Source organism: Neophocaena asiaeorientalis, unplaced genomic scaffold (genome assembly GCF_003031525.2).
Source record: "Neophocaena asiaeorientalis asiaeorientalis breed wild unplaced genomic scaffold, Neophocaena_asiaeorientalis_V1.1 scaffold167, whole genome shotgun sequence".
Lineage (NCBI taxonomy): Eukaryota > Metazoa > Chordata > Mammalia > Artiodactyla > Phocoenidae > Neophocaena > Neophocaena asiaeorientalis.
Genome location: NW_020175022.1, coordinates 550718 through 574071, shown reverse-complemented (window position 1 = coordinate 574071; position 23354 = coordinate 550718). Strand labels below are relative to the sequence as shown.

Sequence of the window (23354 nt, the reverse complement as noted above, 5' to 3'; positions counted from 1 at the left end):
TTTAAACAATTTTCTTGAGAACTTTATTCAGCAAAGGAACCCCAAATGATTTGAACAGCTACATGAGCTCTATGGCTGCGTGTGTATACATATATATTATAGATACTATACCAGCAATTTAGAATATTTCCTGAGTCACCTCTCTCCTTGTCTACTTGTATTTTAACCAAAGTTTACTGGGAAATAGTTGGAGCACTGTTTCAAAAATCTTGTCTCCAATAACATATCAGCAGTTGAGGCTGGGAGGCAGTATCCTCTTCCCACTTCCTGAGGCTTTTCAATATAATAATGCTGAGTTTTGCCTTTGCCTCCTGACTCAACTGCAGTCTTTGAGTTCACCACTTAAGAAACTCTCCTTAACCAGTCACCTGATGAGGTGAGTCAGGAGTCTGCAGAATCATCATTTCCAATAACCAAACCCTGGCTGTTTCCCAGCCTCCAAAGGACACAGCCTAGCAGTGGTGTGCTTTGTGAGTGGTCGAGGGGAGCTAGCTGCACACTGAGCAGGCTGGAAGTAGCGCAGCAGGACTCAAACACCGGAAGTGGCACAGGGGTGGCGGGGGAGTAGGGGCATGTGTTTGTCTCCCTCCACCCCTCACACTTTCTGGTAGTCCAGGAGCAAATGCATTTGGTCCACAGCAAGCCAGATCGTGTATATAATGAAGGAAGAACTGCACTGATCTCTATCACAGGCTCCTCTCTCCAGGCACCAAATCTTATGCCAAATCCTGCCAAAGACACAAAGACACAAAAAGCTTGAAAGGGCTCAGTCTGAAAGTAAAGCTACAGGAAAGCAGCTGCAGAGAAGGAGTGGTAAGATGGGCTATGGGGAAGAGGCAAGGCCCCTGTTGTCACCCTCATTACTTTCCTGTTGCTACACAGAGATGATAGCTCTACTTACCGCAAAGCGGATGGCTGAGGCAACTGAAGGTGACTTCAGACTACGTAGTCATCTTCAAGGTTATCATCACCAGACACAGAGGCAGCTTCTATTTAGCGGAAATGAGGATAAAGTTAGACACTGCCCTAATTTAGCAGGCACTGCCACTGAGGCTCAGGGAAAAACATGGGCTTCTTGGTGCTCGATGACCACCTTGGTTAAGAGGTAAGTCTTAACAACCTCCCTAGTTGGAGAGGCTGATTAAGAAATGGTAACTTCCAGAGATGCTCTAGGGAGAAAATGCTGTTTGTACCTAATAAACTGAGGCAGGACAGGGTATGTGCCATCTCTCCAGGGCTCTTCTTGGTCTCAGTGACCGTGCTGCGGAGAGAGACATCTGTTTCTGTGGCCTGAAGGGATGAAAACAAGAGAAAAAGGAAGAATGTGTTTGGCTGGTGGGAAAGGAGAAGCCGCCCCGTCATTTTGCTCACAGAATCCGGTTTGGCTGCTGAGGCACACAAGGTCTTCTCTGACCAACTAGCGGAGCAACTCAGAGTCCTTAAGGGAAGAGAACGCTCTACAAACTCTTATGCACGACTAGAAGCCCTCTTGTCTCAAGGCACCAGATTTGCCCCAAAGCAGCACCCTGAATGACTACAGAGCTCACTCACCACATTGTGCAACGTTACTGGGATGGCTCTGTTTTCTTCCATGTCTTCAGGAAGCTCAACTGCGTATCCTTTACGAACTAATTCTAACCCAATATCAAGTTTCTGAGAAGAAAGATGAAAAGGGAATGATGTTCTCTCTGAAGGAAGGGCAAATCAGAGGAAATAGGGCAGAAGAGCTAGGATTGATACTTTAAAAAATTCCTTTGGTGGTTCAGTAAGCAGGATCTTATGAGTTAGGAATGTCATCAAATAAGGGTTTCTGGGAGAGAAAATGTAAATGAGGCTATAAATACACTGAAGAGACAGTGAGCAACGTGTGAACCTCAGTCTTACCTTCCCATCGCTAGTGTCGTATAAGTGGATCTTGGGCCAAGTTGAGATCCCAGACTGGACGTAGCTAGAGATCTTGGCCACCAGGGGCTTCCACCCAGCACAGTGAGTGAGTCTGTCAAACTCATCCAAAGCTTCCTCTTCCCATTGTTCACCTCATAAAAAATCGTAGAGAGAGCCTAAGAAGGGGTCAGTGCTGACGGGGGTGGGATTATGTCCTGGAGGAAAACTGGAACTACCTTTGTCTACTTCAAAAGGCACCTATGTCTGACTGCCAGGCACGTTTCTGACTGTTGCTTTCTAGCACTGGTGATGAAAAGGCACCTGAGCCCCCAGAACTCAAAAAGCCTGGGAATGTGAGACTCCCTCCCACGTGCTCTATGAAAGTTATTCTATATGGAGGCAAAGTCAATAGGTAATAGGACTAATTTACCTGAGGGGGCTATCCGTGCCAGACTACACTCTATTGCTTGAAATGGAAGGCTTAGGAAGTCACTCCTAAAATGAAAGAAATTGAAATTAGAATCCTGGTGCCAGAAGGGCCTTCTTATATTCCTGGCTTCTAGACAGCAGTTAGTCCTGCAGAAGATGATAATCATCTGAGCACTGTAGAGGTTCTCTTCCAACTCCCCCTGGTGATAAGTGCCAACAGCTCACCACCCTACGGCCAGGACTGAGTCAGTAAGTGAGACTCCAGCCTGACTCCAGCCTGTCCCCCACGCTGACCTGAGCACCCTGAGGTCTCTCAGTGGACAATATCCATTATCTCCAAAGTCAACGAAGTAGAGGTCCAGGTTCCCATTCTCCAAGGTGCCAAGGACCCGGGCTCGATACCATGAACCATTTGTAGGTAAAGGTGCTGCGACAATGTCTCCTACATGCACAGTCAAGTCTTCAGGCTACACAAGGGGATGAGGAGGCAGGAGAGGGCAGAGTTAGGAAGGGGTAGGCTAAAAAATAAACCGTGGATACCAGAAGGAAGGAAGAACAAGCCGCTGCTCCACAGAAAAGGGAAGAGAATATGTCACAATGAAAAAGATATGCCCGCTTTCCATCAAACCCCTGCCCTGTCCCTATGGCAACTCACCAGACTATTTTCATAGTGCTGGGTCATCTCCCTGACAAGCTTATCCAGTTGCAGGCTGCGGGAGCCAACGATTTGGATCCAGAAGTGGTTAGGATGTTCAGAGGCAGAGACATAGACTTCTAGGAATTCATCAGCATGGAAACTGAAGTCTGGACTGGGGACTAACCACAGGGATAAGCAAGTTAAGCTGCAGAATCATTATTACCTAATATGGTGACCATTATTAGAATCATCTCTGGTTGAAATGGGAAGACTGCATCAGGAGGGTGAGAGGTACAAATACCCAGTGGCTACCACCATTTAAAAATGGCTAGAGTGACAACTAGATGCATCATACAAGAACATCCTGAAGAAAAATACTAAGCTATGTTCTGTTCCTTTCTATGTATCTGAGTAATAAGAGTTCGGTCACATTCTTAGTCATCTGCCACGTATTCAAATCAGCCACCAGTTATAATGAAGGGAAATCCCCATATGCTAGCTGCAGCATGGACCAGGGAGAAGATACATGGACAGATGTGGGCCTGTTCCACATCCCTTTCTACCACTGACTCATTATGTGACCCTGGACAAGTCTATGAACCTCTTAGGGACCCTGGTCTTCCCTGCCCATCCTAGTACCTATACATAGAAGAAACTGCCCACAGCCTTTTTATTCTTCTTGAATGGGGTAGATTTTTAAAAACAGTAATGATTCAGGAAAAAAACTGGACTCAGTATTTTACTTATTTAAATAAACAGGTCTGGAGTAAGAATACCATGTAATTCAATTATTTGATCTATTACGCACAGACTAGTTTCCTGTGAACTAGCATATTTCTATATTGTTTTCTAAAATTATTCGCTGGTTTGTATTCAGAAAAAAAGTATTTGTGCTTAGTACTAATCCCAAGTAAAATACTGCCAGAAAGTCCTATCTGTGATTAAAGACTTGTAAGTGTAGTCCAGAAAATAGAATTTTTTAAAAATTGTTTCCCATTTTGGGTTATCTAAGCCACTTTTTCTATCTTCCATATGGCTCATGGGTTCCCTCTTTCTTACATACTTTCAAACATGGATGTCTCTGGACTGGTCTGGGCTCCAAACTTCTGAAGGTTGTCATCATTAGGTTTCCTGCAGGAACGCTCTTCTGGTCCTACAACAGACGTGTCGCCACCTCCTTTGCGGGGAGGAACTGCCAGAGGTGCAGCCTGCTCCAAGCTAGTGCCAGTGTTTTTCCATAAAGCTGGCTTTCCAGCCCCAGCTGGCTCTGTCACTTCCTCTCTTCTTATGCTGATTGGCTGCTTCCGTGGGACTCTGGTTTCTGCAGAATGAGCAATTCTCTTCCTAAGTTCTTCATCTTCTGAAACTTTCTCCAGTATCAAATGCTGTGGAAAATAAGACAAGGGATGATATCTACGTGGCCAGATATTGACCTGGGATGGAGTAAAGTGTTCTTCTCACTCTTAGATACAATTCAAATCTATCAGCTACTTGCCTTAGCTGCTGCCACCTCCTTCTGTGTTCCTGAGATTTTTATAAGTCTTGATAGTAGCAATGTCCCCTCTGATTCTTTGTCACAGTTTATTTTGGCTCCCGAGGCCTTACAGATAGAACGAATTGTCTCGCCGCCTCTCCCTGCATTGAATAATACATAAAAACCTGTCCTTCCCTCCTCAGTAACCTTAACTACTAGAGACACCACTGTTTTGTACATACTAGGAGGGGAGAGTCAGTTCTCATTTTCAAACTAAACAGAATGGAAGATAGTGAATGGAAAGCAGGAGCTACTGAAATCTGTACTATACTAAGGGGAATACTGGATTATTTGCTCTATCCATTTTATTTAAATTCTACACATTGGCTAGGTTAATGTGGTCATGTCACTTGCATTTTTTGGCCACTCGGCATACTTTACATTCCCACTTCATTAGAAGACACCCTACACGGTGTGTGAAACACTGGACCAGGGACAGGACATTTCTCTGCCTCTGCCAGCAGCGTAAGGAATGCTCCATGGGAAGGCATAATAGGTGCTTTCTAGAGCACTGTCTTGAAAGATTTGGGATAAAATGAGCATCCTTAGCTACCCTTTAAAAATCTGAGGTAAATACATTTACCTGAACCCTTCTGGAACCTATTTGTAAGGTTCAGATCATACAACTTCTTGAGATAATGAGTTTTGCTTTACCACTGATTTTACTTCTGTAAAAAAGTAAAGCTCTGGTCTCAATGTCCCTGCCTTTTTTTCTCAGCAAGGTGAAGCGAAGTAGGTCAGGAGAAACCCTTGGGAAGGTGTGAAAGAAAGGCAAAGGTAAACAAAAAAGGAAACAGCAGAGGAAGCTGTCCAGTGGTACCTATGATTCTGCCCACAGATCTCTGGGGAACTGAGAGCTGCTCAGACACTGGGGTACTCTCAGTCAGGATCTGATGAATTGCTGCTTTGGCCTTGCACACCTGAACAGGAAAACCACTGATAAGCAGCACCCGCTCATCTCCTACATCCTCTGTGTCCACATCGATCCGAGCACCTGTCTGTTTTCGTAGCTGCAGAGAAAAGGATATGTGGTAGTACACTCTGGACGAGCTCTCATCTGGGTCAGCTAAGGATACTCTAAACCTAACCCTGGAGATAGACGGAACTGGACACAGTAATCAGTGAAATCAGGGTGCTATAAGCAGTCCTCAATTACGTGTACTTATGGAAGGAGATTAGAGACAAAGGTAACCCCAAATAGCAGTTAATCCAAAACAGTTTCTCTGTGTTTAGAACACTCTTTCCCCCTAATATGGATTAGAGAATCAATTATTTTATTTCATTGACATTCCAACTGAACAACAGGAGATGGTAAAAAGAATCAGGGAGCAATTAGTTACTGTCAATTAATGAGAGTTCATAATTCCATAGTAGAAAGGAATGATTCAAGCTATACCAGGCTGAGAATCATCCAATTAAAAATCCCCATTTCAAGTTAAGTCACCCATTCTCTAGGGAGAAGTACTCATCTCTAGAAGGAAAATAGCAGTTACCTAATAAGTTCCTGTATTTTTTCTGTTTAAAATATACATAGTGTGAGTGGGTTTTATGGTATGGGGGCAAAGAAGGGAAAGCAGAATCAATCCCTGGGAAAGCCGTTGCCTGCTCACACAGTTACCTGTTTAATATTGGCTCCTTGCCGGCCAATGATGAGCTTCACAGCCTCCTGGGGGACTCGCATCTCTATCTCGATGTCATCCTCCCCAACAAACGTCAGCCGCTCTTCTGCATAGATCGTCAGATCATACTTAGATAATACCCAAAGCTACTACCTGCCCTCCCCTGAATCTAGCTATCAAAGAGATGTGGATGCAAGAGATAAACTGAGGATCTCAACCATAAAGAGAAGGAGAAGTAGCATCTGAGTGGGAATTAAAAGGTCCTGAAAGACCAGAAGATGGGCATTCTCTCTGGGCTACTGTTTTCATATGCTAAAACACGAAAAGTCATTTGGTTCTGCAAGGAAGGAGTGATGGATTCTGGGCAAACTACTTCCCCCAAGACAGGACTCCTGGAGAAGAATGAAGGCTAGAAGTTGCCTGAGGAGCCCACTAGGTTCAGAATTTCTCTCGTCTGTACGTAAATCATTTCTCTAGGTTCTACTCTCTAGGTCCAACCTGTGGGGAAACTGGACCGGACAGTTAGCCTTCTAACAATAGAAGGAAAATATAAACAAGTGTATGGGTATAAGAAAAGGAGAAAGAAAGAACCCATTGTAGTGCTGGTGTTGCTGAAGGGAAGAGATCAAAAGAATTATAAAATGAGTTCTTTATTTCACAGACTAGCTTCACATTAACATAGAAGAGAAAAAACTTTGTTTCAAAGATCCCTCACAGGGACTTCCCTGGTGGTGCAGTGGTTAAGAATCCACCTGCCAATGCAGGGGATGCGGGTTCGAGCCCTGGTCTGGGAAGATCCCACATGCTGCGGAGCAACTAAGTCCATGTGTCACAACTACTGAGCCTGAGCTCTAGAGCCCGCGAGCCACAACTACTGGAGCCCACGCACCTAGAGCCCATGCTCTGCAACAAGAGAAGCCACCGCAATGAGAAGCCCGTGCACCACAACGAAGAGGAGCCCCCGCTCGCCGCAACTAGAGAAAGCCCGCGCGTAGCAACGAAGACCCAATGCAGCCAAAAATAAAAAATAAATGAATTTATTAAAAAAAAAAAGATCCCTCAGAGAAAGCCAATTACATCCCAACAAATGATACCCAGTCTGGAAGGAAAGTTTTCATTTCAATTTAACAATGCCAGAACATAGTTTAAACATTTCCATATGTACAGTCATGGATTCACATACCTCTGCTTTCCCTATATCTGCGGTATAGGATATAGGCAACCACTGCACTGGCTGGGATCCCGAGGCCCAGTGCTATTTTCTGAATAGTGGACAAACTTGTCCAAGAAGTCCGTTCAGTGGACATTTTCTGCTGCCTCCTAAAATAAGCAAATGAAGGAAAAGGAGCTTTCATACAACTTTTATGACAGGTAGAGAATGGGAACACATTACAACATTAAGAAGAATATTACTGCCGAATTTCCCATTTCAAGAGCTTGAGCAGTCTCAAAGTCTACTTCATGTGAAAGTCTCGGTATTTTTGTTTTTTAAAGTTAGCTAAGGGACATATATACATACAACTAAATAGAAGGTTACTTCTCCCTCCCCAATTCCCCCAAAGAGAACTATACACTGATCAGTTTTAAAAGACAAAGGAACAAAAAATTAAATGAATCAAATATTTTTAAAAATTTAGTTTTCATATCAAACTATTTAAAATTCCTTATATGTGCACTTCTATACCTCCTGGTCTTTCCAGAAGCTGTTGTCTCTGCAAGGAATGGCTTTCCAGGCCTAGTTTCGGGCTTTGCTACTTCTACTTTTCTTTCTTGCAAGTGTGGTCTATTTACTATCTGTACTCCGTATTTCTACTTACTCCTCATCTAACAGTGAAATGGGGTTCTCTCCTGTTCCTTCATCAAAACTATAACTTCCCAAGTAATCAACCTAGATGGCATATATAAGCCTTAACTAATCTTACCTCTGTGCCCTCTTTCCCATGGTTCTTCCTGTTTACCTGGAGGAGTCTTCTGAGTTTTGAGCTTGTCTTCCAGTGGCCTCTATCCATTGCTATTGTCAGTCTGCTCTCTTTGGGCAATTTTATCCATACTTGAAGCTTGAACTACTACCTATACGCTAATGAGCCCAATATTGTACCTGAATTGATTCAGAAGCTCATCAAATCTTATTTAGACCACTGCAATGCCCTTCTTGCTGTTAGTCTCTCTCTGACGCTGTATATTCATTTTGCTGCCTAGCATATATATTTTTTTAATTTATTTATTAAATTTATTTTATTTATTTATTTTTGGCTGTGTTGGGTCTTCATTGCTGCGCATGGGCTCTCTCTAGTTGCAGTGAGCGGGGGCCACTCCTCGTTGCGGTACGCGGGCCTCCCATCACGGTGGCCTCTCCTGTTGCGGAGCACGGGCTCTAGGCGCGAAGGCTTCAGTAGTTATGGCACATGGGCTTCAGTCGTTGTGGCGTGTGGGCTCAGTAGTTGTAGCTCGCGGGCTCTAGAGCGCAGGCTCAGCAGTTGTGGCGCACGGGCCCAGTTGCTCTGCGGCATGTGGGATCCTCCGGGACCAGGGCTCGAACCCGTATCCCCTGCATTGGCAGGCGGGTTCTCAACCACTGCGCCACCAGGGGAGCCCTGCCTAGCATATTTCAATATGTCCCTCACTCTATTTCCTTATTCCATGTACTTTCTCACCCTCCCAATTATTTCATACCGCCTCTTCTCAAACCTCTAGTGCTTCCTTCTCCATCCTCCCTCTCAACTGATGTCTTTGCTTCCTATTTCACTAAGAAAGTAAAGCATTCAGAGAAAATATTAACTTCCAAACTGACCCACCTATCTCCATCTGTGCCTAAATATTCTATCTTCTTTCCTGTGGCCATTGATGAACTATCTCTGCTCCATATAAATGTTGCTCTCCTTCCTTATCCTGCATCATTAATGTTTTCCTCTCTACTGAATCTTTCTATCAGCAGACAAACATGCTATTATTTCTCCTTTCTTAAAGAAAATCCTTTCTCAATTCCACTTACTCCTCTAAATACAATGCATTTCTTCCCTTCCTTTTATAAGAAAACTCAAAGAGCGTCAATACTTCTGTGTTCGATTTCTCTTCTCGAATCCACTCTTACTGCTCTTGTCAAGGTCACCAGTGACTTGGACTTGCTGAATCCAATTCTCAGTCTTGGACTTGCTGTGACTTGGACTTGCTGAATCCAATTCTCAGTCCTCCCTTTAGCCCCCACCCCTCCCAGGGTCTGGCACAGCTGGCGACTCCCTCTTCTCTGACACTTTCTTCCCTTGGCTTCACATCACTCTTTCCTGGTTTTCCTTCTCCCTTTCTTGCTGCTCCATCAGTCTGTTTTGCTGGTTCCCACTCCTTTTTCTAACCTCTAAACACTGGAGTGCCCCAGGGCTCTGTCCTTTGCCCTCTTTGTTCTACCTCACTTCTCTGGGGAGTTCATCAAGTCTCAGTCAGTCTTGGCTTTAAACCTCATCTATATGCTGATTTAATCCCCAAATTCACAGATCTAGTTAGAACCATTCCCATGAACTCCAGGTCTGTTTATCCAACTGCCTATGAGATGTCTCCATTTGATGTTTAATAGGCATCTCAAACCTAACAGGTGCAACACCTAGCTCCTGATCTCACCCTCTTCCTGTAGTCTTTGCCATCTCAGTTAATGGCAACTCCATTCTTTCAGCTCCTCAGGCTAAAAATCTTACTCTTCTTCCCCTCAAACAGCACATCCATCCTGTCAGCAAATCCTATTTGTCCTACTTTCAAATTATCCAGAATCTGACCACTTTTTAACCTCTCCACTGCTATGACCACCATATCTAAACCACCATTATCTCTTGTCTAGATTATTGCAACTGCTTATGTCCCTGCTTTTGCCATTGTCCAGTTTATTCCCAACACAACAGCTGGAGTAAGTCAAATAATGCTATTCATCTGCTCAAATCCTTCCACAGTTTTCCATTTCACTATGATTAAAAGTCAGTCATTATAATAATCTGGAAGGTATTCACTTTGATTGTCTCCCCATTAGAAAGTTAACTCCCCAAAGGCAGGAATTTTTTTGTTTTGTTTTGTTCCTGAGTACTTAGCACACAGTAGCCACTCAATAAATATTTGGTCAATAATAATTTGTTGAATGAATACACATCCTCTTATTCTTCAGCAACTCTCCTGCCTATATGTAAGCTCAGTGCCATGAAAGGTTCTTTATAATCTAATCTCTGCCTACCATCTTCACAGCCTTATATTCTAAACCTACCCCTACGAGGGGAACAGGATGTACCCTCTTAAGTATTCTCGCTCTGACACATGTCACTTCCGTCTTCATAGTCTTACTCCCTAGCCCATCAATACACTTACAACCATTCTGTTTTTCACTTTAATAAATCACACGTGGGCTTCCCTGGTGGCGCAGTGGTTGAGGGTCCGCCTGCCGATGCAGGGGACGTGGGTTCATGCCCCGGTCCGGGAAGATCCCACATGCCGCAGATCGGCTGGGCCCGTGAGCCATGGCTGCTGGGCCTGCGTGTCCGGAGCCTGTCCTCCACAACAGGAGAGGCCATAACAGTGAGAGGCCCGCGTACCACAAGAAAAAAAAGGAAAAAAAATCACATGTGATGAAATAAAATTTCATATTCTAAGGCAAGTCAAGGATAATTTAAACATAAAAAATTTTCTCTGCCCTTTGGCCTCCTCTCTCTACTGGAGCTAGAGTCAGAAGCAGCACACATTTGATCCACCACACTGTCCCCCTAACACTGTTCAGATCATATCTCATATCGAATTAGGTTACCAAATTAATAATGGGAAATCGTGCCTCAAAGGCCAAACAGCTCCTGTGCAGACAGCCACCCACCTATGGGAATACCAGCTGGGTTTATGTATGCTTGCAAGTACTTAATTGGAAATTAGAGGAAACCCCACCCTGAAATGGCCAAGATTGGGTTCTCTTTTTGCATTCCCAAACTGATTTTTTTGCATGCAGTTAAAGCTGGCAGTCTCCTGGATGTCTGCCTGCAGGGTCTACTGGAAACAGTGGTAAGAGTTTCTCTCTTACAAATTAGGTTAGCAGGGAGAAATATTTGTATAGGGCTAGCTTTTTGAAGCTTTGGATCCTCTGAATTGGAAAAACTTCTAAATTGTTAAAATTTTAGAGAGCTCTCATCTTAAACTATTGTACCCATTTTAATTGATATGCAGAAGCCCCAAAAAGCTCCAAAATTTCAAAATAGCCTCATTGAAAGAATTGTTGTAGAAGGCTAATGAAAGATTAATGGTACCTAAAACTTTAACTACTGCTCCCCTCTATCCTCCTTTTGAGTACTCATTCTAGTAATCCTCTATCTGAATTGCCTTTCTACTCTGAAGACACTATTAAATGGTTACCTTTAGAAACGGGACCACCTGAGGAATGTAAGTTGGTGCAGCCACTATGGAAAACAGTATGGAGGCTCCTCAGAAAACTAAAAATAGAATTACCATATGATCCAGCAATCCCACTCCTGGGCATGTACCTGGACAAAACTATAATTCAAAAAGATACTTGCATCCCTATGTTCATAGCAGCACTATTCACAATACCCAAGACATGGAAATAACCTAAATGTCCGTCGACAGATGAATGGATAAAGAAGATATGGTACATATATACAATGGAATACTACTCAGCCATAAAAAAGAACGAAATAATGCCATCTGCAGCAACATGGACAGACCAAGAGATTATCATACTAAGTGAAGTAAGTCAGAAACACAAAGACAAATACCATATGATATCACTTATATGTGGAATCTAAAATATGGCACAAATGAACATATCTACAAAACAGAAACAGACTCACAGACATAGAGATCAGACTCATGGTTGCCAAGGCCAGGAGAGAGAGGGAGGGAAAGGGATGGGCTGGGAATTTGGGGCTGGTAGATGCATACTATTACATTTAGAATGGATAAACAGTATCTTCTGGGATAAACCATAATGGAAAAGAATATTAAAAAAAGAATATATATGTGTAAAGCTGAGCCACTTTGCTGTGCAGCAGAGATAGGCACAACATTGTAAATCAACTATACTTCAAAAAAAAAAAGAAAAAGAAATGGGACCATCTGAGGCTGTAGGCCGTAGTTAAAGAATTTCTTAAACCCAGGAAGGATCCTCAAAAGTGTTTGTAAATGGATTACCAAGATGGGAGTCCACCAGTCTGACTAAACTGACCATAGCTGATATTCAGAGCCTGACAGGAATTTTACTGGGGGGGGTCCTTGTCCCCTAAGCTAAATGAGGGAACGTAAAATTCCAACAGAGGTGAATGGGTATGTCAGTCCTTTCATTGAGGTAGCCACCCAATTCTTTGAGGAATTAAAAACAACTGTCCTTGTTTTAAAATTCTACTCTTTACAGGAACAGAGATGTGGCTCCAGAAACAATACAAAACCCACCAAACCTTTCACCACTCCCCAACCTCACCTATTAAGAGGCTTGTTTCTTTTTAAATTAATTTTTTATTTATTTTTGACTGCATTGGGTCTTCACTGCTGTGCGTGGGCTTTCTCTAGTTGCGGCAAGTGAGGGCTACTCTTCGTTGTGGTGCACGGGCTTCTCATTGCAGTGGCTTCTCTTGCTGCGGAGCACAGGCTCTAGGCACGTGAGCTTCAGTAGTTGTGGCTTGCGGGCTTCAACAGTTGTGGCTTGTGGGCTCTAGAGCGCAGGCTCAGTAGCTGTGGTGCACAGGCTTAGTTGCTCTGCGGCATGTTGGATCTTCCCGGACCAGGGCTCGAACCTGTGTCCCCTGCACTGGCAGGTGGATTCTTAACCACTGCACCACCAGGGAATTCCCGAGGCTTGTAAGTATTGAAAAACAAAAATCTAGCCTTTAAGGAACAAAGTCCTCCTAGGAGGAACTTGCCTTTCCCCTCCTATGCCTTTGAGATGCAAATATTCTATTTGATCTTCTCCAGGAACTCTTACCTGGACCATCGTTTTTTGTTTTTTGTTTTTTTTCTTCTTTTTTTGGCCGGGCTGCTGTGGCTTGTGGGATCTTAGTTCCCTGACCAGGGATCGAATGGGGTCCCCTGCAATGGAAGCGCAGACCGCCAGGGAATTCCCCGGACCATCTTTTTAAAACACAAATTTCACGCAAATCAAAACTGCAATGATGTACTACCTCACACTGTGCAGAATGGCCATCATTAAAAAGTCTAAAGGGTGTTGGGGAGACAAGATGGTGGAACAAAGGGACTTGAGCTTATCTCATCTCACAAGAACACCAAAATCACAACTAACTGCTGAACAACCATCTACAAAAAAGATTCAAACCTACCAAAAAGATATTCCACATCCAAAGACAAAGAAGAAGCCACAATGAGATGGTAGAAGGGATGCTTTCGCGATATAATCAAATCCCATACCCACCAGGTGGGCAACCCACAAACTGGAAGATAATTATATCGTAGAGGTTCTCCCACAGGAGTACGAGTTCTGAGCCCCATGTCAGGCTCCCCAGCCTGCGGGCATGGCATCAAGAGGAGCCCCTAGTGCATTTGGCTATGTCAGTGGGGCTTGAGTGCAGGAGCTCCACAGGACTGGGGGAAACAGAAACAATACTCTTGGAGGGCACACACAAGGTTTCACATGCACTGGGACCCAGGGCAAAGCAGTGACTCCATAGAAGCCTGGGCCAGACCTACCTGTGGTTCTTGGAGGGTCTCCCGGGGAGGCAGAGGTTGGCTGTGGCTGACTATGGGGGCAAGGACACTGTTGGCAGAGGCCCCAGTGAATATTCATCATTGTGAACTCTCCCAGAGGTCACCATTTTGGCATTGAAACCTGGCCCCATCCCATAGCCTGCAGGCTCCAGTGCTAGGACGCCTCAGGCCAAATAACTAACAGGATGGGAGCACAGCCCCACCCATCAGCAGATAGGCTGCCTGAAGTCGTCCTGATTCCACAGCCACCTCTAAATACACTCCTTGACATGGCCCTGCTCACCAAAGGGACAAGACCCAGCTCCACCCACCAATGGACAGGCACCAGTTCCTCCCACCAGGAAGCCTGCACAAGCCCCTGGACCAACCTCACCCACAAGGGGACAGACACCAGAAGCAAGAGGAGCTATAATCCTGCAGCCTGAGGAACGGAGGCCAAACACAGAAAGTTAGACAAAAGAGAGTAATGAATAGTAAAGATGATCCACAATCTTGGAAAAAGAATGGAGGCAGAGACCAAGAAGATACATAAAACATTTAACAAAGAGCTAGAAAATTTAAAGAACAAACAGAGATGAACAATAACTGAAATGAAAAATACACTAGAAGGAATCAATAGCAGAATAAATGAGGCAGAAGAATGAATAAGTGAGCTGGAAGACAGATTGGTGGAAATCACTGCCACAGAACAGAGAAAAGAAAAAAAGTGAAAAGAAATGAGGACAGTCTAAGAGACCTCTGGGACAACATTAAAAGCACCAACATTGACATTACAGGGGTCCCAGAAGGAGAAAAAAGAGAGAGAGGGCCTGAGAAAATATTTGAAGAGATAAAAACCCAAAACTCCCCTAACATGGGAAAGGAAACACACAAGTCCAGGAAGCCTAGACAGTCCCATATAGGATAAACCCAAGGAGGAACACACCAAGACATATAGTAACCAGACTGACAAAAATTAAAGACAAAGAGAAAATATTAAAACCAACAAGAAAAAAGCAACAAATAACATACAAGGGAATCCCCATAAGGTTATCAGCTGATTTTTCAGCAGAAACTCTGCAGGCCAGAAGGGAGTGGCATGATATATTTAATGTGATGAAAGGAAAAACCTACAACCAAGAATACTCCACCCAGCAAGGCTCTTTTCAGATCTGGAGAAATCAAAAGCTTTACGGACAAGCAAAAGCTAAAAGAATTCAGCACCACCAAACCAGCTTTACAACATATGCTAAAGGAACTTCTCTAGGCGGAAAAGAAAAGGCCATAACTAGAAACAAGAAAATTATGAATGGGAAAGCTCACTGGTAAAGGCAAACATACAGTAAATGTAGGAAATCATCCACACACAAATACGATACCAAAACTAGCAATCATGAGAAGAGGAAAGTACAAAAGCAGGATATTGGAAATGCATTTGAAATTAAGAGACCAGCAACTTAAAACAATCTTGTATATATATATAGACTGCTATATCAAAATCTTATGGTAACCACAAACCAATAATCTACAATAGACACAGACACACACACACACACAAAAGAAAGCAATCAAAACACAACACTAACGATAGTCATTAAATTACAAGAGAGGAGAACAAAAGAGGAAAGAAAGAAAAAAGACCTACAAAAACAAATCCAAAACAATTAACAAAATGGCAATAAGAACAAACATATCAATAATTACTTTAAATGTAAATGGATGAAATGCTCCAACCAAAAGACACAGACTGGCTGAATGGATACAAAAACAAGACCCCTATATGTGCTGTCTACAACAGACCCACTTCAGATCTTGGGACATGTACAGACTGAAAGTGAGGAGATGAAAAAGGGTATTCCATGTAAATGGAAATAAAAAGAAAGCTGGAGTAGCCAATATGCATATCAGACAAAATCGACTTTAAAATAAAGACTTACAAGAGACAAAGAAGGACAGTACATAATGATCAAGGAATCAATCCAAGGAGAAGATATAACAATTGTAAATATATATGCACCCAACATAAGAGTCCCTCAATATATGAAGCAAATGTTAAGAGACATAAAAGGAGAAATCGACAGTAATACTCTAATAGTGGGGGACTTTAACAACCCACTTATATCAATAGACAGATCATCCAGACAAAAAATCAATAAGGAAACACAGGCTTTAAATGATACATTAGATCAGATGGACTTAATTGATATTTATAGAACATTCCATCTGAAAGCAGCAGAATACACATTCAAGTGTACATGGAACATTCTCCAGGATAGATCACATACTGGGCCACAAAGCAAGCCCCAGTAAATTTAAGAAAACTGAAATCATATCAAGCATCTTTTCCAACCACAACAATCACGCTATGAGATTAGAAATCAGCTACAAGAAAAAAAACTGTAAATAACAAACAAATGGAGGCTAAACAATATGTTACTAAACAACCAATGGATCACTGAAGAAATCAAAGAGGTAATCAAAAAATACCTAGAGACAAATGAAAATGAAAACACGATGCTCCAAAATCTATGGGACACAGCAAAAGCAGTTCTAAGACAGAAGTTTATAGCAATACAATCCTACCTCAGGAAACAAGAAAAATCTCAAACAACCTAACCTTACACCTAGCAACTAGAGAAAGAACAACAAAACCCAAAGTTAGTAGAAGGAAAGAAATCATAAAAATCAGGGCAGAAATAAATGAAAGAGAGATGAACAGCAGAAAAGATCAATGAAACTAAAAGCTGGTTCTTTGAAAAGCTAAACAAAATTGATAAACCTTTAGCCAGACTCATCAAGAAAAAAAGGTAGAGAGCTCAAATCAATAAAATTAGAAATGAAAAAAGTTACAACTGACACCACAGAAATACAAAGTATCATAAGAGATTACTACAAGCAACCATATGCCAACACATGGACAACCTAGAAGAAATGGACAAATTCTTGGAAAGGTATAGTCTTCCAAGAATGAACCAGGAAGAAATAGAAAATATGAACAGACCAATTACCAGTACTGAAATTGAATCAGTAATTTAAAAACTTCCAATGAACAAAGTCCAGGACCACATGGCTTCACAGGCAAATTCTATCAAACATTTAGAGTAGAGTTAAGACCTATCCTTCTGAAACTATTCCAAAAAATGCAGAGGAAGGAACACTCCAAACTCATCCTATGAGGCCACCATCACCCTGATACCAAAGCCAGACATAGCTACCACAAAAAAAGAAAATGACAGACCAGTATCACTGATGAACATAGATACAAAAATCCTCAACAAAATACTAGCAAACTGAATCCAACAATACATTAAAAGGACCATACACCATGATCAAGTGGGATTTATTCCAGGGATGCAAGGATTTTTCAATATCTGCAAATTGTTCAGTGTGATACACCACATTAACAAATGTAAGACTAAAAACCACCTAGATGATCCACCTAGAGGGGTGGGATAGGGAGGGTGGGAGGGAGATGAAAGAGGGAGGGGATATGGGGATATATGTATATGTATAGCTGATTCACTTTGTTATAAAGCAGAAACTAACACCATTGTAAAGCAATTATACTCCAGTAAAGATGTTAAAAAAAAAACCCAACATATGATCATCTCAAAAAGAAGCACAAAATGCTTCTGATAAAATTAAACACCCATTTATGATAAAAACTCTCCAGAAATGGGGCATAGAGGGAAACTACCTCAACATAATAAAGGCCATATGTGACAAACCCAGCTAACATCGTACTAAATGGTGAAAAGCTGAAAGCATGTCCTCTAAGATCAGGAACAAGACAAGGGATGTCCGCTCTTGCCACTTTTATTCAACATAGTTCTGGAAGTCCTAGCCATGGCAATCAGAGAAGAAAAAGAAATAAAAGAAATCCAAATTTGGGACTTCCCTGGTGGCACAGTGGTTAAGAACCCACTGCCAATGCAGGGGACATGGGTTTGATCCCTTGTCCAGGAGGATCCCACATGCCGTGGAGCAACTAAGCCCATGCATCACAACTACTGAGCCTGTGCTCTAGAGCCCGAAAGCCAAAACTACTCAGCCCGTGTGCCACAACTACTGAGCCTGTGCTCTAGAGCCCGAAAGCCAAAACTCCTCAGCCCGTGTGCCACAACTACTGAGCCTGTGCTCTAGAGCCCGAAAGCCAAAACTCCTCAGCCCGTGTGCCACACCTACTGAAGCCTGCGAGCCTAGAGCCCATGCTCTGCAACAAGATACGCCACCGCAATGAGAAGCCCACGTGCTACAGTGCAGAGTAGCCCCCGCTCGCCTCAACTAGAGAAAGTCTGTATGCAGCAATGAAGACCCAATGCAGCCAAAAATAAGTAAAAAATAAATAAATAAAACATTTAAAAAAAAAGAAATCCAAATTGGAAAAGAAGTAAAACTGTCACTGTTTGCAGATGCCATGATACTATACATAGAAAATCCTAAAGATGCTACCCCAAAACTACTAGAGCTCATCAATGAATTCGGTAAAGTTGCAGGATACAAAATTAATACACAGAAATCTCTTGCATTTCTATATACTAGTAATGAAAGATCAGAAAGAGAAATTAAGGAAACAATCCCATTTACCATCACATCAAAAAGAATAAAATACTTAGGAATAAACCTAGGAGGCAAAAGACCTGTAGTCTGAAAACTATAAGACGCTGATGAAAGAAATCAAGGATGACACAAACAGATGGGAAAATATACCATGTTCTTGGATTGGAAAAATCAATATTGTCAAAATGACTATACTACCTAAAGCAATCTACAGATTCAATGTAATCCCTATCAAATTACCAATGGCATTTTTCACTAGTGCAAAAAAATTTTTAATTTGTATGGAAACACAAAAGACCCCGAATAGCCAAAGCAATCCTAAGAAAGAAAAAGGAGCTGGAGGAATCAGGATCCCTGACTTCAGACTATACTACAAACAGCTCATGCAGCTCAATATCAAAAAAACAAACACCCCTATCAAAAAATGGGCAGAAGATCTAAATAGGCATTTCTCCAAAGACATACAGATGGCCAAAAGGCACATGAAAAGATGCTCAACATTGTTAATTATTAGAGAAATGCAAATCAAAACTACAATGAGGTATCACCTCACACTGGCCAGAATGGCTGTCATCAAAAAGTCTACAAACAATAAATGCTGGAGAGGGTGTGGAGAAAAGGGAACCCTCCTACACTGCTGTTGGAAATGTAAATTGGTATAACCACTATGGAGAACAGTATGGGGGTTCCTAAAAAACTAAAAACAGAACTACTATATGACCCAGCAATCCCACTCCTGGACAGAAGAAAACCATACTTCAAAAAGATACAGGCAGCACTATTCACAATAGCCAAGACACAGAAACAACCTAAATGTCCATCAACAGATGAGTGAAGATGTGGTACATATACACAATGGAATACTACTCAGCCATAAAAAAGAATGAAATAATGCCATTTGCAGCAACATAGATGGACCTAGAGATCATCATACTAAGTAAAGTAAGTCAGAAAGAGAAAGACAAATAACATACGATATCACTTAAATGTGGAATCTAAAATATGACACGAGCTTATGTACAAAACAGAAACAGACTCAGACTTCGAAAACAAACTTATGGTTACCAAAGGGGAAAGCAGGTAGTGGAGGGATAAATTGGGAGTTTGGGATTAGCAGATACAAGCTACTATATGTAAAATAGATAAACAAGGTCCTACTGTATAGCACAGGGAACTATATTCAATATCTTGTAATAAACTATAATGGAAAATATGAAAAAAGAATATGTGTACATATGTATAGCTGAATCACTTTGCTGTACACCAGAAACTAACACAACATTGTAAATCAACTATACTTCAATTTTTTAAAAAAAAGATAAAATGCAAGTTTCAGGAAGGGTGTAGGTAATTTGGAACTTGTCAATGACAAAATCTTAACTGTGTCTCCATAAGTATTAGCAAAAAGGTTTAGCCATCTAAACGGGTGACTTTGATTTGTTCCATGTGCCAGAAACCCAATTTGAATCCAACAGCTTGTTACTGATGAGTTTAATATTTTTGTCCCTGATACATGGTTGAAATTTTGGAATGAAAACTATGGGGTATCTGTTTCTATCTATCTATGTGTGTTGTAGATGTGTTGTATTGCCAAAATTAATTTGTACAAGAACTCTATTTAACTGGCTTAAAGAAAATTAAGCACTTATATAAATACTTAGAAATATAAAAGAAACTGGCCGGAAGGAATTTCGGATTCACATGATCTCGTAAGCAGATAGGGTAAGAGGTCCCCGGGCATGGTTTTCTTGACAGTAGAGAAGCCATTTTTGGCCCAAGTCATTATGTGATCCAAGCCTGGCCACAATGCTTGTCATTGAACAGGTCTCAGTTTAATGATTTTAAGGGAACATGTTAAACAATGCAGAAACAATGACTTATCAGGCAAGAGAAGTAATGATGGCAAAGATAATATATCAGTTGTAAAGACTCCTGGTTCTGTTTCAGTGGTAAAGATTAGCCTGAAGCACTGAACCACCAGATCAACTGGCACCTAAGGGATGATGATGCTGACTTTTTCTGACCCTCCCGACTTCAATCAACTAAAGCTTGGACTCTCAACCACCCAAACCCCTTCATGAATATGCATGTACCCTTACTTAAAACTTCCCCTATTTTGCTATTTGGGGAGACACTGCTTTAGAAAAGATCCTCAGTGTTCTCCTCACTTGCTGCAAGAAATAAATCCTTCCTTCTCCCGATCTTTGACTTGGTTGTGTTTTTTGGCTTGACAGCCACCAAGAGGTGAACCCAGTTTTCCGGTAACAATCTGGGAAATATTCAGTATTGAATTAATATCAGGTATTAAAGTTAGCTTAAGCTTGTTGGTTTAATTAACAATATATACTTTTAGAATCATCAACATTAAGTATAATACCTTTATTGTACCTAGGTTTACTGGAAATCAAACAAGACCTTATTATATCTGTTGCAAAGTTTGCTGGCAAGAAAATAACTTGATATGAAACTTTTAAGTAAATAAAATAGAGGTAAATGAGATAAGAACTTTTAGGTAAACTCTTTAGGAATAATTATGTTTGGGAATGTCTATTTAAAATACTCTCTAGATTTCGATAATTTGAAACTTTAGAGTTTTGCTAAATTAAGTTAAATGATGTAAGTCTACTGAATAGATAACTCCCAAATAAAATGAGATACTGAAGCATTAGTTACTGAACACAGACTTCCTTTTACAAAGAAATTAAAGATATTTGAAACTATTTAATATGTTTGGTGCCACAGTAAGACACTTACTACAAAAAAAAGCACGTGTTTTCTGGAAACCATAAATACTATTTATAAGCTTGCTAATCTACAGAATGCTAACGTAAAAGACAGTTAATAATTGCTTACTTCTCAGTTTTCATTAAAAATTAGGGTTTTAAGAGCTGAGATTTCTAATTAATATACGTAATTTAAGCTACTAGAGTAAGTGAAACATTTCAGTATACAACGAAAGAGGAGTGTTTTCAGGAAAAAGAAGGTATGAGGAATGGAAATACATTCCTGTATTTGCCTTTGAGATCTTTGTCACTTTGATTCAGTGAATACGTATTGTTCCACAGTGACCTATGATCCTACTTGACCAAGTGTTTTAAAACTTTTTGATATTTCTGACAAACTTCGCAAAGATCAAATTCTAAAGAAAGTTCATTTGGCCTCTAGCTAACTTTGAGGTTTTCCAAAGGGTCCCTGGAACACCTCAAAATGTATTTCTCTCCAACTCAGAGAGAGGATAGAATGACCCTAGTATGACCTGCTATACTGAATTGGGTTTCATTGCTACTGGTTTCCATAGTACACCAACCATCCCTTCATAACACGTGCATTGCTTGTAATTCTTGATTAATGGCTATGTCTGTAGTGAGAATGAACTGAAGGCAGCAACAGCAGGTGTAGGGAGACCAATTCAGAGGCTAGTCCAGGTGTCAGTGACAGAGATGGAAAGAAGTAGACAGACGGTTCAGAGAGTTTTCAAAGGTAGAACACACAAGACCCAGCAATTGATTTATGGAAAGGTTAGAGGGTGAGCCAAGGAGCTGGCTACCAGGTTTCTCATTTGAGTAGATGGTAGCATTTGAGATATAACACTGATGTTTTGGTGGTGGAGGGAGTGTGGGTGGCAGGAAGGCAGGAAGATGAATGTCTGTGACAAGGATGAATTTATCGGGTGACTTCTATTTGAACCAAAACCTAAATTTTACTAACACCTCTTCAAATATTACAAATGAAGTCTGTGCTAATTTTGTTATCAGCTGATGTCTCACAGAAAATCTACTTGATTAATATTAATCAAGTACAGTTTTGTTTACAATTTACATATCCTTTCATATTGTTAAGTTTCTCTTAAGAAAAATAAAAGTGGGAAATATGATGGAAATGGGAATAACTGTATAGTACCAAATGCTAGCTTATATTTGATTTTATTACTGCAAATTGAATGTGAAGAGGAGACTAGAACTTAAGAGCATAGCTCCTAGGGGAAACCAGGTAAAGAGGAGACATGTGGGTCATTTCAAGGTTGAGAAATATGGCTAGACAACGCTTTTCAGAAAAAGCTAACTTTGAAGTTTCTTGACATTTGTATTAAACAGTTGCTAACAACTATCTGATATGCATTTCAAAACACAAAGTGAGCTCCATGGGGGAAAGGATCTATCACTCCAGTATCTTCTAACAACCAGAACTTACAAAGTACCTAAAACATGGTGATCGGCTTGTTGAACTGAAGCAGCTCATTCGATTTTCTCATACTTGCTACATTTATTTTTAAAGCAGTGCGTGAAAGAAGCCTCCACCCACTTCTCGCAAGCTGAGGAAAGAGTAGCTCTGACACGGGAGTCTTGAGCCAAAACCCACGATTCTATCTGTATTAAGAACTAAAGAGGAAAGTTGGAAAAACAAACAAAACCCCCTTAACTCTGATGACTGTAAATAGTCATTCTATCAGAGATAATTAAAGAAAAAGCTGTGGAAAATAAAAGGCAAACTGATAAACTGATGGTGATTGGCTTGGGGCAAACCCTCCCGCACTTGGTGCAAGGGTCCGTCGTGGCTTAATCCCGGGACGAGCGCATTTCCCCTGGATACGGTTACTAGCCTCGGGGTGCGGTAAAGCTTTCCCCACACCCTCGCCTCGTCCGGGGGCGCCTCCCTTTCCCAAGCCCCACATTTCCGCCTCCTTGTTGCCACTGGCGCCCCTGGCCCAGCCTCCCTCACTCCCCAAACCTCCGCTCCCGGTCCCCGCCTTTACTGCTCCTCGAGTCAGTCGTCGCGCGCTTCGCCTCACACCTCAAGCCTGACGCCGTCGTCTCCTCTCACTCGCACCGCCACTCGGAACCCCGCGGTCCTAGCTTCAGCCGCCACTTCCCCGCCCCCACAGCCCGCCCACACCAATCAATGCCCGGTTCGCAGCCCGACCAATCAGTCTTCCCCCCCATAACCAATCCTCGCGGGGGCTGCCCCTGAGCGACGGCGCTGCTGCGTGCTGCTACCCAATTACCCGGATGGAATTCAAAGCCGGCCC

General features: G+C 41.9%; 1 protein-coding gene across 5 annotated transcripts; it reads right to left on the bottom strand.

The window, feature by feature from the left end:
* Positions 1 to 19: 19 nt before the first annotated feature.
* On the bottom strand, positions 20 to 23202 carry TDRKH (tudor and KH domain containing). Of its 5 annotated transcripts, none has more exons than XM_024762915.1 (14): positions 23120 to 23199; positions 7287 to 7423; positions 6103 to 6209; positions 5305 to 5494; positions 4446 to 4585; positions 4014 to 4335; positions 2969 to 3129; positions 2608 to 2780; positions 2315 to 2379; positions 1885 to 2036; positions 1552 to 1653; positions 1194 to 1290; positions 902 to 989; positions 20 to 728 (listed from the first exon to the last, which is right to left on the bottom strand). In XM_024762915.1, exons 2-13 carry the CDS (start codon positions 7408 to 7410, stop codon positions 937 to 939), a joined length of 1686 nt encoding a protein of 561 aa, XP_024618683.1. In that variant the 5' UTR covers positions 7411 to 7423; positions 23120 to 23199; the 3' UTR covers positions 20 to 728; positions 902 to 936. The 5 variants fall into 5 exon arrangements, with proteins under 5 accessions (XP_024618683.1, XP_024618684.1, XP_024618685.1 ...); XM_024762916.1 differs by having other exon boundaries at positions 23082 to 23149; XM_024762917.1 differs by having other exon boundaries at positions 23057 to 23125.
* Positions 23203 to 23354: the final 152 nt, after the last annotated feature.

Coding starts and splice junctions, on each gene's coding strand:
- TDRKH (XM_024762915.1), bottom strand. CDS start 7,410: ATGTCCACTGAACGGACTTCTTGGACAAGTTTGTCCACTATTCAGAAA. Junction 4,586..5,304: donor ATCTGTGGGCAGAATCATAG/GTACCACTGGAC, acceptor TATTCAATGCAG/GGAGAGGCGGCGAGACAATT. Junction 1,654..1,884: donor ACGACACTAGCGATGGGAAG/GTAAGACTGAGG, acceptor CTTTCTTCTCAG/AAACTTGATATTGGGTTAGA.